At 54.3% G+C, this 14,793-nt stretch overlaps 4 protein-coding genes across 4 annotated transcripts; 2 read left to right on the top strand and 2 right to left on the bottom strand.

Moving 5' to 3' along the window:
- Positions 1 to 359: 359 nt before the first annotated feature.
- SETTUDRAFT_35573 (uncharacterized protein) lies at positions 360 to 2,634 on the top strand (the record flags this gene model as incomplete). Its single annotated transcript, XM_008032516.1, has 3 exons — positions 360 to 564; positions 624 to 2,359; positions 2,461 to 2,634. The coding sequence occupies 3 exons, from the start codon at positions 360 to 362 to the stop codon at positions 2,632 to 2,634; spliced, it is 2,115 nt and encodes a 704-aa protein (XP_008030707.1).
- Positions 2,635 to 3,265: 631 nt separating this feature from the next.
- On the bottom strand, positions 3,266 to 3,970 carry SETTUDRAFT_99372 (uncharacterized protein; the record flags this gene model as incomplete). The annotated part of the gene is made up of 1 exon (XM_008032934.1): positions 3,266 to 3,970. The coding sequence occupies one exon, from the start codon at positions 3,968 to 3,970 to the stop codon at positions 3,266 to 3,268; it is 705 nt and encodes a 234-aa protein (XP_008031125.1).
- Positions 3,971 to 4,623: 653 nt separating this feature from the next.
- SETTUDRAFT_123763 (uncharacterized protein) lies at positions 4,624 to 6,948 on the top strand. The gene has a single exon (XM_008032933.1). The coding sequence runs from the start codon at positions 4,666 to 4,668 to the stop codon at positions 6,577 to 6,579; it is 1,914 nt and encodes a 637-aa protein (XP_008031124.1). The 5' UTR covers positions 4,624 to 4,665; the 3' UTR covers positions 6,580 to 6,948.
- A 3-nt stretch (positions 6,949 to 6,951) lies between these two features.
- Positions 6,952 to 8,519, bottom strand: SETTUDRAFT_24141 (carbohydrate-binding module family 42 protein; the record flags this gene model as incomplete). The annotated part of the gene is made up of 2 exons (XM_008032454.1): positions 6,952 to 7,877; positions 7,940 to 8,519. 2 exons carry the CDS (start codon positions 8,517 to 8,519, stop codon positions 6,952 to 6,954), a joined length of 1,506 nt encoding a protein of 501 aa, XP_008030645.1.
- Between the last annotated feature and the right edge of the window lie 6,274 nt (positions 8,520 to 14,793).

Raw genomic sequence — 14,793 nt, 5'->3', positions numbered from 1 at the left:
GGCTGCTGCTGCTGCTGTGACGAGGTGCCTGCGTCCGGGTGCCAGGTGCTTGGCCTGAGCGCACGAGTCGGGAGTCGGGACCCTGGCGCCGCAGTGGCCGCCATGACGAAACGCTGGCCTCCATGTCGACAAAACCAAAACGGTCAATCCGTAGAGAACACATAGCGCCGAACGGCCCATAACCTCACCACCGCCACCGCCACCACCACCACCACCACCACCACTACAACCACCACTGCCACCACTGCCAACACACCCACGCCCACGCCCCGAGCCTGCCCTTGAGCGTACGCACCCCCCCGGCCCCTGCCGCATCCGCCCGCGGGAGCTCTCCCCGACGCACCGCACCGCACCGCACCATGAGCGTCGCCCTGCCGTACCGCGACATCAATGTCCACTCGTCGCCCTCGCACTACGCCTTCTCGTCGCCCTCGTCGCCCTCGGCCCCCACGCTCGTCGTCGACCGGCCCTCGGGCGACATCCGCCTGCACGATGGCAAGCTGCTGGGCTCCAAGCGCGTCTCGAGCATTGCAGGCATCCTGGGCATCATCAAGCTGCGACTAGGTATGCGCTCCTGGCCCCGGATGGGCGACACGCCCATGCTGATCCACTCGCCCCGCCAGACAAGTACATCATCGTCATCACAAAGGCCCAGCCCGTGGGCAGGATAAAGGGCCACATGGTCTACCGCATTGTCGCGACCGAGTTCCTCTCCCTGCGCGAGAAGCCCCTGCACGACCCCGACGAGGACAACTATCTCAGCCTGCTCAAGACGCTCCTCAAGACGTCGCCGCTGTACTTTTCCTACTCGTTCGACATCACCAACACGTTCCAGCGCCAGGCCCACATCGACCCCTCGACGCCCCTGTGGAAGCGCGCCGACGACCGCTTCTACTGGAACCGCTTCGTCTCGAGCGACCTGATTGACTTTCGCGGCGGCCTGAGCGGCGGATATGGAAGGCACTCGGCCGGCCACCAGCCTGGCGCAGACCCGTACATTCTGCCCATCATGTACGGCATGCTCGAGATCAAGAGCACGTCCATCAAGGGCACGCCGCTCACCTTCATCCTCATCACGCGCCGCTCGCGCCTCAAGGCCGGCACAAGATACTTTTCGCGCGGCATCGACGAGAACGGCAACGTGTCCAACTTCAACGAGACGGAGCAGATCATCATCCTCAACGACAATGCGTCAGGGGGCCCCGGCGGCTTCGGCTCGAGCCAGAATGGGACGGCGGGCGGCAATGCGGGCAAGGAAACGCAGGTTCTTGCATACGTGCAGACGAGAGGAAGCGTGCCTGTGTACTGGGCCGAAATCAACACGCTCAAGTACACGCCCAAGCTGCAGGTGCGTGGAGTGGAGAGCGCTCTGCCGGCTGCAAAGAAGCATTTCGCCGAGCAGATCCGACTGTACGGCGACAACTGGATGGTCAACCTGGTGAACCAAAAGGGCCGCGAGCAGCGGGTCAAGGAGGCGTACGAGCAGATGGTTGAAATGCTGCAGACATCGCCTGCGGAGAAGGTCGAGGGCGACCGGGTGACGTCTGAGAAGTTCCACATCATCGACCCGGCGCAGAAGCAGACATTGTACGACCGGCTGCACTACGTCTACTTTGACTTTCACAGCGAAACCAAGGGCCTGCGATGGGACCGGGCCAAGCTGCTCCTCAACACACTGGAGCCGCACATTGTCAAGCACGGCTACTTTTGCGGCGTCGACATGCCTGGCGATGCGGGGGGTGTCGAGGTGCGGCGGCACCAGACGGCCGTGGTGCGCACCAATTGCATGGACTGCCTGGACCGGACCAACGTGGTGCAAAGCATGCTGGGGCGCTTTGTGCTGTCACGCATGCTGATTGACCTGGGGCTGATGAGCCAAGGCGAGAGCGCCGAAGAAGACGCAGCGTTTGAGCACCTGTTCCGCAACATCTGGGCCGACAATGCAGACGTCGTGTCCAAGTCGTACTCGGGCACTGGGGCGCTGAAGACGGACTTTACGCGCCTGGGGGTGCGGACCAAGCAGGGCGCGCTGCAGGACTTGAACAACTCGATTACGCGATACTGCCTGAACAACTTTGCCGATGGGCCGCGGCAAGACGCTTTCGACTTGTTCCTGGGCAATCACCTCCCCAGCGACTCGTCTGGCATGGGCAGCCAGCTCTTGTTTGCCGATCGGCGGCCGCTGTTCATCCAGTCGATTCCGTACATCCTGGCGGCGAGCATCTTCCTGTTCCTCGTGGGGACGTTTACGCGACGGGCGCCTGACGCAGCCGTGTGGCCTTTGCGGCTTCTTCTGTTACTCTCGGTGGTGACGGCGGGCGTGTGCTTTAGCTTCATCTGGGGCCACGGGACGCTTTATGTAAGTCTTGTTGTTGTTGTTGTTATTGTTGTTGTTGTTGTTGATTGTTGGGCTTTTGGTAGTAATCGTGTGTCGTTGCAGCTGCTAACTCGCGTCTTCAGGTCAACTGGCCCAAACTCAACCGGCAACCGCCGCAGATTGAAGCGTACCAGGATACCCTGTCCAAGGTGTCGCAGCATAGCGTGGTGGGGCCACTGGTGGGCACAAAGCACGAGAGGGGAAAGAGCGATGCGCGGTTGTTGGGACTGGAAGAGGGCAAGAAGAGGATTGAGTAGATGTTGGTAGAGGGTAGAAATATTCTTGGTGGGTTTCAATTCTTTTCTTTTCTTCTTCTTTTTCTTCCTCCTCTTCTTCTTCTCCTGGCTTCCTAATTTCTTGTATTCTAGTGGAAGGGCTATGGGTAGACGGATAGGTGGCGAGGGTGTTTTAAAGCATGGGAGAGAAGCAACCAAGAGACTGGGGAATAGTCTACTTCTAGTCAGTCCTCTTTAATTGTACATGGGAACATGGGCTGTGCTAGACCACCACCACTATCCGTACCAGTCTATTTCCGTGCTACTCTATTGAGAGCATGAAATTCCCGAAGAGACACTTTGCACGTTGCATGCGGAGAAGAAGAATTTCTAGGCCAAGAAGCACCAGTTTGCCTTGTCCAATAAACTTTTGCTTTGGTCTTGGTCTACACCAACTTGAGACTTTGATACAGGTAGTGACAGTAGGAAATCATGGGTATCCTCGATATACTGGGGCCTCGACAAAAGCTCACAGGCCAGATGGAATCGTAAAGGGAAAATACAATTAGAACAGAAGAAGTAAAAAAGGTCGTATCCGCATATCCCGCCCTTGATGCATTCACCGTTGATTAATTACTTCATAAGCAAGGCGCTAGGCCTTGGTGGTGCTTGTTCAGCAACTCGCCCGCACAGCAGACAAGACAACGACGTCGAATTCCTCGTCCAGCCTCTCGTCGCTCTGGCACGAAGATTTGTGCAGATCCTTGATGGGGTCGCCGCATCGAGCGCCGATAAAGTGCCAGCCGTCGCCCTCGAGGCGGGCACGCAGACGCTCGAGATTGGATTTGGCGGCGCGGTGGAGGTAGATGGACCACTGCTTTTCGTTTGCGCGTGGAGATTGGTGGCGCTCGGGGGTTGGCGGGGAAGAGGCAGCTGGCCGTGAGGGTGGCTGTGAGGCATCGAGGTCCGTGTCCGAGTCGTCGGCTTCCCAGTCGTCGAGTTCGGGCAGGATCCAGAGTTCGGATTCAGTCGAGTCGTCGCATGGAGAGCGGAAATTGAGGCAGACGCTCTGGTGGATGTCCATGTGTGGAGCGTGGCCGGGCCGAGTGCGTCGGGCGAGGTAGGGCAGCCAGGTCGGGGCGGCGTTGTTGCGGATTAGGATGTTTTGGGGGCGGTAGAGATGGAAGTCGGCTGGGAGCGCGGGCTTGGGCCTGGCTGGTGTTTTTGAGGGCGAGTGCGGCGAGGGGGCACGCGATGGTTGGGACGGCATGGCTGCTGCGCATGACGGGAAACTGCCGTATATGGCATGACTAAGGTCGTAGCGGAACTGAGCGTCGCCGTCACGCGCCTGAGCGCTGCGGTTCGGGCCGCCGTCCATGTGTGGAGGGCGTGCGTGTGTCTATGTGCAACGAGGAGATTTTTTGTTGCGCAAGTGCAAGTGCAAGCGCAGGTGGGTGCAAATGCAGACACGCAGCAGGTGAGCTGGCGCCGGGTCTTTGTGTAAGCGGGCGCGGTGGAACAGTGGCAAGGCCAGGCGTAGGCGAGCAAAGCCACGCGCAGAAATTTCCAGAGTAGCAGACGGGCGAAGTGGGTCTTTGGGTGCTGCGTCCAGACAAGGTGAGAGCCGGGCGAGTGAAGGGCGTGCTGTCTGTCTCTCTCTCTCGGTGCGTATACTGTATGTGTGCTGCCTGCTGGCTTGTCATGGGCGTGGTGGGATGACGTTGCACGAGGGTGGCCAGCGAGGGCCGCGCTCACTCGCTGTGTTTCACGCTGGGGGCGGCCATGTGTGGCGGGAGCGTGGTGCCAGCATCGGGTGGAGTGTGTAGCCGTAGCAGCGGCAGCATGTCGTTGCAGTGGTTCGTCGTGGTGCGTGTGGGTGTGGGCGAGCATGGCCATGGTGTGGGCGAGGGCGGCGGCGGCGGTCCGTGCGCCCTGACGTGTGCGGGTGAGTGTGTGTGCAGCTCCAAATCTTCATGTTGGCACTGGCTTAGGCTGAGACCACCACCAGCCCCGTTTCCCTCCCCCTCCCCCCCTCCGCCCATCCCCATCCGCGCCATCTGGAGGCAGCCCACCATGCTGCGTGCCTCCATTCTACGGGCCCGTCCAGCTGCCAGGCCATTGGCCCGCCACGCCCGCCCACAATGGCTCGCCGCCCGCCGCCTGTATGCCGACGATAAGAAGAGCCTGGGCGAGACGGCCGTCCCCAACCCGCCGCCCGCGACGGACGCTTCGGTGAGTCCATCGCCCGCCTCGCCCGTCGAGCAGGCCACCATCGCGCCCTCGGACGTCCCCAGGGCCCCGCCCGCCCCCGACAGCGCCGTCGTTGCTGGCGCATCGCGTGATGCTCCCACGACGGCGCCCGCGACCACCCCCCCGACGGGCACCGGTGCCTCGAGCGTCGCCCCCGACCCCGTCCAGCCAAAGCCCAGGAAGAAGAAGCGCACCCTCCGCAAGCTCCTCGTCCGCCTCGCCATCCTGACCGGCCTGGGCTACGCCGGCGGCGTGTGGTACTCGCTCGTCTCGGACAACTTCCACGACTTCTTCACCGAGTACGTGCCCTACGGCGAGGACGCCGTCGCCTACTTTGAGGAGCGCGAGTTCCGCAGGCGCTTCCCCGGCCGTGCTGGCGACCCCCGGCTGCACCCCCAGATCTCTGGAGAGAACAAGGTCACCATCCCTGGACGGAGCGGCCTGACGGCCCGCACCGTCAAGGAGAACAGCAGCGACCTCGGCGGCCAGGGCCCGCATCTGAGTGCTGTCGCTGACAACAACAAGGCGGCCACGGCCGAGTCGAGCGGGCTGCCGCCCAAGGTCTCGTCGGAAGAGAAGAAGGCTGCCCCGAAACAGACGTCGTCAAAGACCATTGCCCCGCTCGACCACCTCAGCGTGCCCTCTGCCACGGAGCCCGTCGTCCAGGATGTCGTCAAGATTGTCAACGACATCATCACCGTCATCAATGCAGACGAGGCCAGCGGCGGAAAGTACAGCTCGACCCTCGACAAGGCCAAGGGCGACCTTGGCAAGGTGATTGCTGACATCAACATGATGAAGGAGTCGCTGGAGAAGCAGGCCGAGAACAAGATCAAGGCCGCCCACGCCGAATTCGACGAGGCCGCCAAGGAGCTCGTCAAGCGTCTCGACCACCAACTGCAGGCCCAGGAGACTCAGTTCAAGGAAGAGTTTGAGAATGAGCGCGAACGCTTGTCACATGGCTACAAGGAGCGGCTCCAGTCGGAGCTGCAGGTTGCCCAGAAGGTGTACGAGCAGAAGCTCAAGAACCAGCTCCTCGAGCAGAGCATCAGCATGCAAAAGGCCTTTACAGCCACGGTCCAGGAGCGCGTCGAGGCTGAACGCCAGGGTCGTCTTGGCAAGCTCAACGAGCTTTCGTTGTCTGTGCACGAGCTCGAGAAGCTGACGGCCGAGTGGAACAGCGTCATCGAGGCCAACCTGAAGACGCAGCACTTGGTGGTTGCCGTCGAGGCGGTGAGGTCTGCCCTGGAGAACCAGACCATCCCCAAGCCCTTTGTCACCGAGCTGGCTGCTCTCAAGGAAATTGCCGACGACGACCCCGTTGTCAGCGCCGCCATTGCCAGCATCAACCCCGCCGCCTACCAGCGCGGTATTCCCAGCCCAGCTCTCCTCATTGACCGCTTCCGCCGTGTTGCTGCCGAAGTCCGGAAAGCGGCTCTGCTTCCCGAAGACGCTGGTGTCGCCTCGCACCTTGCTTCTCTCGCAATGTCCAAGGTTCTGTTCAAGAAGTCTGGTCTCGCAGTCGGTGGTGACGTCGAAGCTACTCTCGCACGAACAGAAGTGCTGCTCGAAGAGGGTGACCTGGATGCCGCAGCACGAGAAATGAACAGTCTGCAAGGATGGGCCAAGGTACTAAGCAAAGACTGGCTGACCGAGTGCCGGAGAGTGCTCGAGGTCAGGCAGGCGCTAGATGTCATTGCGACCGAGGCCCGCTTGAACAGCCTGCTGATTGACTAGAGTCTATATTTCCCAAATGCGCTTGATGTGTGTATCCCCTAGATTTGTCCATAGACTAGGCCATGTCGGCTTGTACCTTTTCCTTTAGTCGACATGGCCAGTGCTGTAGCCTGTACCAGTAGCTTAAAGAAACTTATTCCATGTTCACCCGGGCTCTCTTCTATGGCTGTTAGGTCGGTAGAGCATTCCAGGTCACGTTGCGAGTATTTGTCGTTGGGAATCATCAAGTTTTGTTTGAAGGTTCATGGACGTGGTTGGTCATGGTTCAAGTGTGATCAAGGTGGCAGCCATATCGAACATTACGATATATCATTCACAAAGAAGAAAAGGCAGCGACCAGAGTACTACGAATACAAAGACAGAATCAACCCTTCAAGCATATCCGGCACCCACAATCCATGTCGCATCATCAGTAAACGACTTTGCCGCATCGAACGTCTGCACGCCGCCGTTACTTGCCACGTAGCCTACGTTGTTGTAATGGCGAATGAAGCGGGTCGGGTAGCCCCAGGCGCGGATCGAATTACCCTGGCCCGTGAAACCGGCTTGAGGGCAGAAGGTGGCGTCCTCGCTGAAGGCCTTGGACCCGTCGTTTGCTTGCATCAGCAGCGCAAAGTTGTAGTGGCGGATGAAGCTGCCGGCGGTGTCTTTGGACTCGAACGAAACACAAGCGCTGTTGGCCAGACCAGCGCGCACCACCCACGTAGCCTGGCGCTTGAGCAGCGTGGTGCTGCTCGACGAGACAACCTGCGTGTTCACCGTCGAGCCCGTGTGCGCAAGAGACCGATCCGTGTACCCTGGTGTTGTTGCTTTCAGCGAAACACTCGATCCCACCGTCAGGGCTGGCCCGCTCGTCATGGCCCCAGCGGCATACTTGGCCGCCACCACGTTGGCTTGGACGGCGTTTTCCGTGCCATCGCTGGGGTACCCGCTTGTCATGCAGCCCTCGTAAAAGGTGCCCTGGGCGCCGACGCTGTTGTCGCCGCCGATACCGAGGATGATGGCGCCCTCCTTGTGCATGGGGTTGTAGCCACTTGCGTCGGGCCGCGCGCCACTGTAAAACGTGGATAGACTGCCCGAGCGGGCATCGCCGCCGCGGATAGCCCACTGGTTCGGACCGCCCTTGATCATGGCGTTCAGGAAGCGCGACGAGACGGTGGCATCGGCCGGGTTGTTCTTGGGGTTGGCTCCTGAGAAGAGCCCGTTTTCCAGATCCGCCATGATCCATGGGCCGTTGCCCGATCCCGAGCCCCATACCTTGTTGTTACCAAAGTAAATGGCTTCCATGTGCCCGTTGCCTAAGCCGCCATGGTTAGTCACTTGTGTGCTGCCACACGCATTCGCTTCCTACAGTACATACCAGTGTCGTGGCTGTTGGTCTCGGCGTTGCCGTAGTCAAAGCAGCAGCCATCGTTGTAGTGAGTTCCATCGAGGATGGCGTACATGCCCTCTGCCTGGTCGCCCGTCGCCGAGCCGCTTACTTGGTTGTTGCGGTATCCCGTCCCGGGCGAGATGAAAACACCATATGCCTTCTGCCCGTTGAGAGTAACGGGCGCTCCCGTTGCACTGGCCAAGTTGTCGTACCCATTGGCTTCCGGCCCATTGAAGCCTCCTGGCGGTGCTTGCGTGAGATGGTTTCCTCGGCCAGACTGGTCATAGATGATAGTAATCAGACATGTTGTTGAGGCGCAGAACTTGTCCTGGGCAGCTGCGTTGGCAACGCCGCCTGCTGACAGAGGCTCAATGTCGGTTGTTGCGCCGTCGGATCCACGCGAGACTTGGTACAGCGAACCGCTGTAGGCATTATACAAAGCACGCGTAGTGCTGTGCGCTGCAATACATGGTGTGTTGCCACTGGCGTAAATGTCACAAGGACCTGCACTGACGAGGGCGCCGGTGGCTGTCAGGCCAAGTGCAAGAAGGCTGGATCGAGAAGTCATAATTCGATATACCTAAAGTATATGAACGAAAAAAAAGAGAGGAAGCAAAAAGCAATTCGTCGTCGCTTGACACTTTCACGAGGTACACCTGGGGCTATTTATTTCTCAAGACCCTCCATCTCTTGGTTCTCCGTCTCTCTACCTCCTGACACGGCGGCCACAATCTGTCCGTTGGAATAGTGTCACAAGGCCCTATATCCGTATGCTAGTATAACAGCGATGCTATTTCTCCTCCAACAATAGCAATATCCGAGCCCACCATCAACACTAACATGTCATATAGCTAGTACGATTGACATGTGTCGTACGTGGGTCCCATACAGGCGTTGCGGGGGGGCAGAGAGGGGCTTCCTCCATAGCAGTAGCGCCGGAAAAAATAAGCCTTGCCGAGGCACAATGAGTACAGAACAAGAATGAATAGCTCGAAGCTTGGGTGATGGGCCTGGTCTAGCTGCCATGACCGTTTGTATTCCAGGCCTCCAATCAACGCATCATGTTCGCATACCCCGGCGACGGTAAATGAACAAGCAGCCAATCACATGCTTCATTCTCACGGTTCAAAGATTGCCCTAAATTGCAGGCTCCAAACTGCATTGACCGTAGTCGGCAAGTGGGTAAAATGGGACAACAAAGTCATACTTGTTATTCGTGGCCAATATTACGAGTTACCATTTAGGCCATGTCCAACTCGACCAATTTTACCGGCCACCACCCAACTCGCCACGCTTTTGGACAGAGCAAAGAACTATTGTTTGAAACCCCCCCCAAAAAAAGGCATGACGAAAGCCATGTTATCTAGCTTGCTCAGGGAGCCCCAAACGTCCGAGACATCCGGTAACAAACACACACTTCTGAAGCTATGCGCAGCATTCAACTTGCAATGCGGACGTGAATGCCGGCGATACGAGAGCCGCATGTGACACGCCATGATGCAGGCAACATGACACCCTTGTCCCAAAGAAGAAGTTCAGAATGGCAACGCTACGGGACCTGCTGGATGTGATGACGAAACCGTGCCTAAGCAAAGCGCACTTGGCCACTTCGGGATGTGGTCCCCTGAGTTGCTGGCCTCTAGTACATACTGTGAGTAGTTTCTCTAGTCACGTGACAGTGTTCAACCGAAGTCCTGCCGGCACATGCATCCTTCCCTACCACTGCCGCACTGCGAACCAAAGCCTTGGTTGAGTGCGCAAGAATACGCTGCCAAAAATATCTTCCTGGCCGAACTCCATTGCCCATTGTTCAAGGCATTGGAAAGAGCCGCGTCATCTCCCAATAGTGTGGCGCATCCGCTGTCTAGTACTGTAGGTGGTCAGTGCTTGCAACTGTTCAGCGGATGCAACACCCTACTAAAATTAGTGCTCCACTAAAGATAAGGCTATAGAGCCCTATACAAAAGCTATTATTATAAGATTTTCTAGTAAAGTATTAAGTAAGTAGTAATATATAGACTGGCGAATGGGTATAGGGTTCCCAAGATAGGTATAGAGTAGGGTAGGGTCGCACAGACGTAGACTGGCAAATGGGTCTCCACCTCGGGATCTCTTTTTCCACCATAGCTCTCTCCGTACTAGACCGAATTAGGCAACTAATAGCTTATTTTATAGCCCTAATTTAGGTCTACAACTAACGAATAGAAAGTAACACGCTAGCTAGACTAGGTAAAAAGTTATTAGCCTACCTACCTTGCTAAGACTTGGGTCTCCACATGCTAGCCTGAAGAGGTATAACTTCTTACCTACTCTAGCTAGCGTACTTCTTAATATTAGTTAGTTATAGATTCATATTAGGGCTTGAAAATAAGCTATTAGTTGCCTAATCAGGTCTAATACGGAGAGAGCTATGGTGGAAAAAGAGATCCCGAGATGGAGACCCATTTGCCAGTCTAGGTAGGGATAGGGTTAGGTCGCATAGACCTGAGGTAGAGGTAGAGTTAGGTTACATAAACTATAGGTAAAGGTAGGGTTAAGTAGACTATAGCGTAGGTAGGGGTAGAGTTAGGTTGTATAGATGCTAGGTAAAGATAAGGTTAGGTTGCATTATTTATAGACTGGCGAATGGGTATGGGGTTCCCGTGATGGGTATAGAGTAGGGTAGGGTCGCACAGACGTTGGGTAGGGATAGGGTTAGGTCGCACGGACCTAGGGTAGGGGTAGGGTTAAGTCGCACAGACTATAGGTAAAGGTAGGGTTAAGTAGACCGTAGCGTGGGTAGGGGTAAGGTTAGGTCGCACAGATGTTAGGTAGAGATAAGGGCAGGTTGCACTATCTATAGGTGTACTTAGGTATAGGGTACCTATACTAGGTATAGAGTACCTACGCAGGGAAATTATATAATAATAAGCAATTTATTAATTGTAAGAGGCTACGCCTAAAGTGTGTGTGTGATCGAGTATATCTATACGACTACCTAGACTTCAAGAAGCTTGAAGTCTTGTTACTGCCTTTTTGGCAATGGATGGCGTAAGTAGTCGTACGCTCGGCCCGTTGGGCCCGCCCATTACATTAATTACATCTAGTTATTATAGATAGGTAGGGCGCGTTATAGAATAATATAGGCATTAGAAATAAATAAGATAATATTTATCACGACTTGTTATCACGGTACTAAGCTAGTCTTCTACACTTCCATGGTAGGAGCGGTAGCTCTTCTACACTAGCTTTATCCTTAGCTTTATCTAAAATACTTTAATCCTTATTATTATATTTAGTATTTGCTAGAAGCTTAAATATATCGCTGCACTTATTACCTAGTTCCCTACTATCTTCCACCTCTATATTAAGAGAACTTCTATCTATTCCTTGCTTAATTGATGACCTATAAATTATAACTTTTTAAATCTTTTGCATAGAAAGGTGATGCTAGTAGGTGGTAATAAAATCCTTTACAATATTAAAAACCCGCTCTACACCTACTTAGGCAATTAGTACTGCTAAAATGTCCTTAGCAACTTAAGAAAGGCAGAGATACAAGCTGTTGCTAGCCTTCTACTAACTTAGTAGATTAAAAGATTTATCTAGTAGTACGCAAGCACTACTAAGATACTGTAACAGGCTAGGTAGCCCGCTACAGTACAGATAGCGGTGGCTATCTTATGTATCAACTACGCAACGATATCAGCAGCTCTGATATCTTGTGCCAGCCTTTTTGGCGCGGTGGGCGCGTTGTAGTTGCGTGCGCAGTCTAATAGGACTCGACCCGTTACAGATATGCCTCTCTCTCCTGATATGTCAGCTCTTAAATCTCTTTAACCTCTTAAATAGAAGATTAGCTTAAGCTTAATAATCTACCTAATTAAGAATAGGTTAAAGTTGGCTTTTAAAACCACTCGTTGCTTTACAACCTCTATAGACTTAGCTCTAGCAAAGAAGAGCTAATATAGCTTTTACTATCATAGCAATTTAGGTAATTAAGAAACTATTAGTAATATATGTGCTTATCTTAGTTGTCTCATATGTTATCCTAGATAGGTTATTAGAAATATATCATAATAATTCACTCTAATAAATATACCTCATACGCTATTAGCTTTTGTGTTAAATTAAGAATTATCACGCAATTAAACAAAAAACCCCGCTTGCTGTTAGTTTTTAAGTAGTATTTTGTAACGGGCTGAACGCCCTTTGGATAGCTCCTCGATGGAATCTCGGGCCAAGCTGCGCGCGCACCATCTGAACTACGTTCAGACCGAGCAGCGCTCAGACAACGCGCTCAGATACTCCGGCATAACCTTTCTCTGATAAGTAAATAAACACCACGTAAGCAGAGTAGATAGCTCCTTATCGAATACAACCTCTTGTATACCTCGCGATTGCTCCCTAGAGCGCAGCCCCTTATATTTTGTATTTGATCCCAATTAGACATAAGCCTTAGGCAGACTGTCTTCTAACTAAGTTTTAGAGCGTGTTGTTAGTGCGAGCTAGTAACACAGAGTTGGTGCTGCAATAGGTACGAAAGGCCTTTAGTGCAGCGAGAAGGTAGACCGTCGCAAGACAGTACACCTAGGGCAGAGCTTCGCAGGAAGTTCAGCCGTGAGAGACAGTAGGCGATTTAGTCGCCCAGGACCTGTCTAGGAAGTCCTACCGTGTCTTGGAAAGCCGAGCCGTAGGCGCAACGTCGCGTGATAAACTACCTAAAGGCCACTCGGGCCTAGCGTACAGTTAGCTAGAAGCGGACGTTGTAGTAAGAAGTCCTGTCGATCCTCTATCGGACGGGGTGCAGGCCGTGCGATTACTCTCAATCAGAGACGAGATCCCACAAGCGAGACGGCAAGACGCGAGTCTTCCTAGGGACGCGACACGACAGTAGCCAAACGCTGTTTAGAACCGGCTAGAAGAGAAGTACAGCCGAAGGTAAGCCCTACTAGTCCTGACCGACGAGGAGTAGGCCGCAGTCAAGGACTGCGCAAGCGGATCGAAGAGCGACCAGAAGCCCTGCATATTAGCAGGCAAAGAACGAGACGTCCAAAACGAATTAGGCAATGGAGATTAACGTTCCAAACTTGAATGTGGAAGAGCTGGCGGCGTACGCTGCTGCCAAGAACTAGGCAGGAGTATTAGATGAAGAGATCCTGCGCGAAATTACACAAATGCTTAGAGAGGACGGATGGAAGGAGGTAGCAATTAGGCCAACGATTGAAGCGGTCGCCAAACGATCGGCCGTCGTGGGAGGAAAGGGCTCACCAAGGCAAGGAGGCTCGCCGAAGGCCAACCAGGATGCCATGGCCCAGATGATGGAGCTGATGAATCGGTTAACAGCCCAGAACCAGGTGCTAACGGAACGGCTCGTGGCACTCGAGCGTGACCAAGCTGAGGGGCGTTCAGAGTCGTCCTATAGAGCCTTCACGCCTCCCCTAGCAGCAGCCGCAATCGCCGAGCTAGCTGCGCGCAGGAACAAGTTCCCGCACCTAGAACCATTTGATGGAGATCGAACGAAGTACGTAGCGTTTAAATATAAGACTTAAGCTAAGCTCTAGCACAAGTACAAAGGAACTTCAAGCCTCGCTCAGATCGAGTACGTGGTTAGTAGGTGTACGGGCAAGGCAGCGGATGTACTTCTACCCTAGGCAATACAGAACCAGAGTAAACGCCACATTGAAGACCTCTAGAGCTTTATGGACCAGCAGTTTAACGACCCACACCAGAAGTCCAAAGCACTTAATCGCCTTTCAACTCTTAAACAAGGCAAGCTCTCAGTAAGAGACTATCACATGGAGTTTAACCGTCTTGAGATTCAGTCAGGCGAGCAGTTCGGCGAAGCAGCTAAGAAGAGTATGTTCTTAAAGGGCCTTCACACTAAGCTACAGGAGGCTCTTGCTACGATTGATGAGAATCTATCGTACGAGCAGCTAGTTAATAAGGCAGTAAGAACGTCCGACAACCTCTACCAGGTAGGTCTCGTTAAACTGCGCGCAACGAGCTCCCGGGTGGTAGATCGCCCTACTACGACAACCGCTTAACACGAAGCTAGTCCGGACGTTATAGACTGGGAGCCTTCGAAGGTTAATTAGGCGCGAGAGGCTAGAGGCAAGCCACAACAACCTCCGCCTAACTGCTATTGCTGTAGAGAGCTAGGTCATATCGCGAAATACTATTAAAACGCCACCTAGGTTAAGAAGGCAAGGCCCGCGCCAAGCAACGTTAGACATAAGCCGCAGGAGGAAGTTGATTAGGTGCCAAGTAGCGAGTTGGAAAAAGAGTAGCTCTGGACCAGAGTCTCGGTCTAGAGCCTCTAAAGATGGATCGGCAGATACGTGGCGAATGGAATCAGTTTCAGCAGAAGCATATGCGTCCTCCACCAATTACCGTAGATCTTATCGTGAACAACGTGGTAAACGCTGTCGCGCTTATTAACTGCGGATGCCTATGCTATGCACTGATTAGCAAGAGATTCGCTTACCGCCACTGTCTAGAGCGCTTTCAAATACCTGCTCGAATGATCGAGGGGGTGAATGGCAAGCTATCGGAGATTAATGAGGTTGCCCGATTCTCGTTCAAGATGCATGGGTACGAAGAGACTGCCTACGCATATGTGATGAATTTGTCCTCTAGTGAGGATGTGTACCTTAGTAGAGGATGGATGAACCACTAGGACGTGTCAGTAGCCCCCGCTAAGAAGAGCATTTTTATCCACTCGAAGGGCATTCGAGTGAGGTCAACCAAAGAGGCTCTACTAGGAGGAGTTAGCCAAGTCAACGCTGCAGCGTTTGCGGCCCTAGTTCGCAGACATAAGAACGCTCCGAACAGCGTTCAGATCTTCGCCGCGTCGATCGCAG

Source organism: Exserohilum turcica (assembly GCF_000359705.1).
Source record: "Exserohilum turcica Et28A unplaced genomic scaffold SETTUscaffold_8, whole genome shotgun sequence".
NCBI lineage: Eukaryota > Fungi > Ascomycota > Dothideomycetes > Pleosporales > Pleosporaceae > Exserohilum > Exserohilum turcicum.
The sequence above is the reverse complement of the archived record's forward strand: the minus strand, read 5'-3'. Positions and strand labels throughout refer to the sequence as shown.

Excerpts from the sequence above, each read along its gene's own strand:
- SETTUDRAFT_123763 (XM_008032933.1), top strand. The coding sequence starts at position 4,666 with ATGCTGCGTGCCTCCATTCTACGGGCCCGTCCAGCTGCCAGGCCATTG.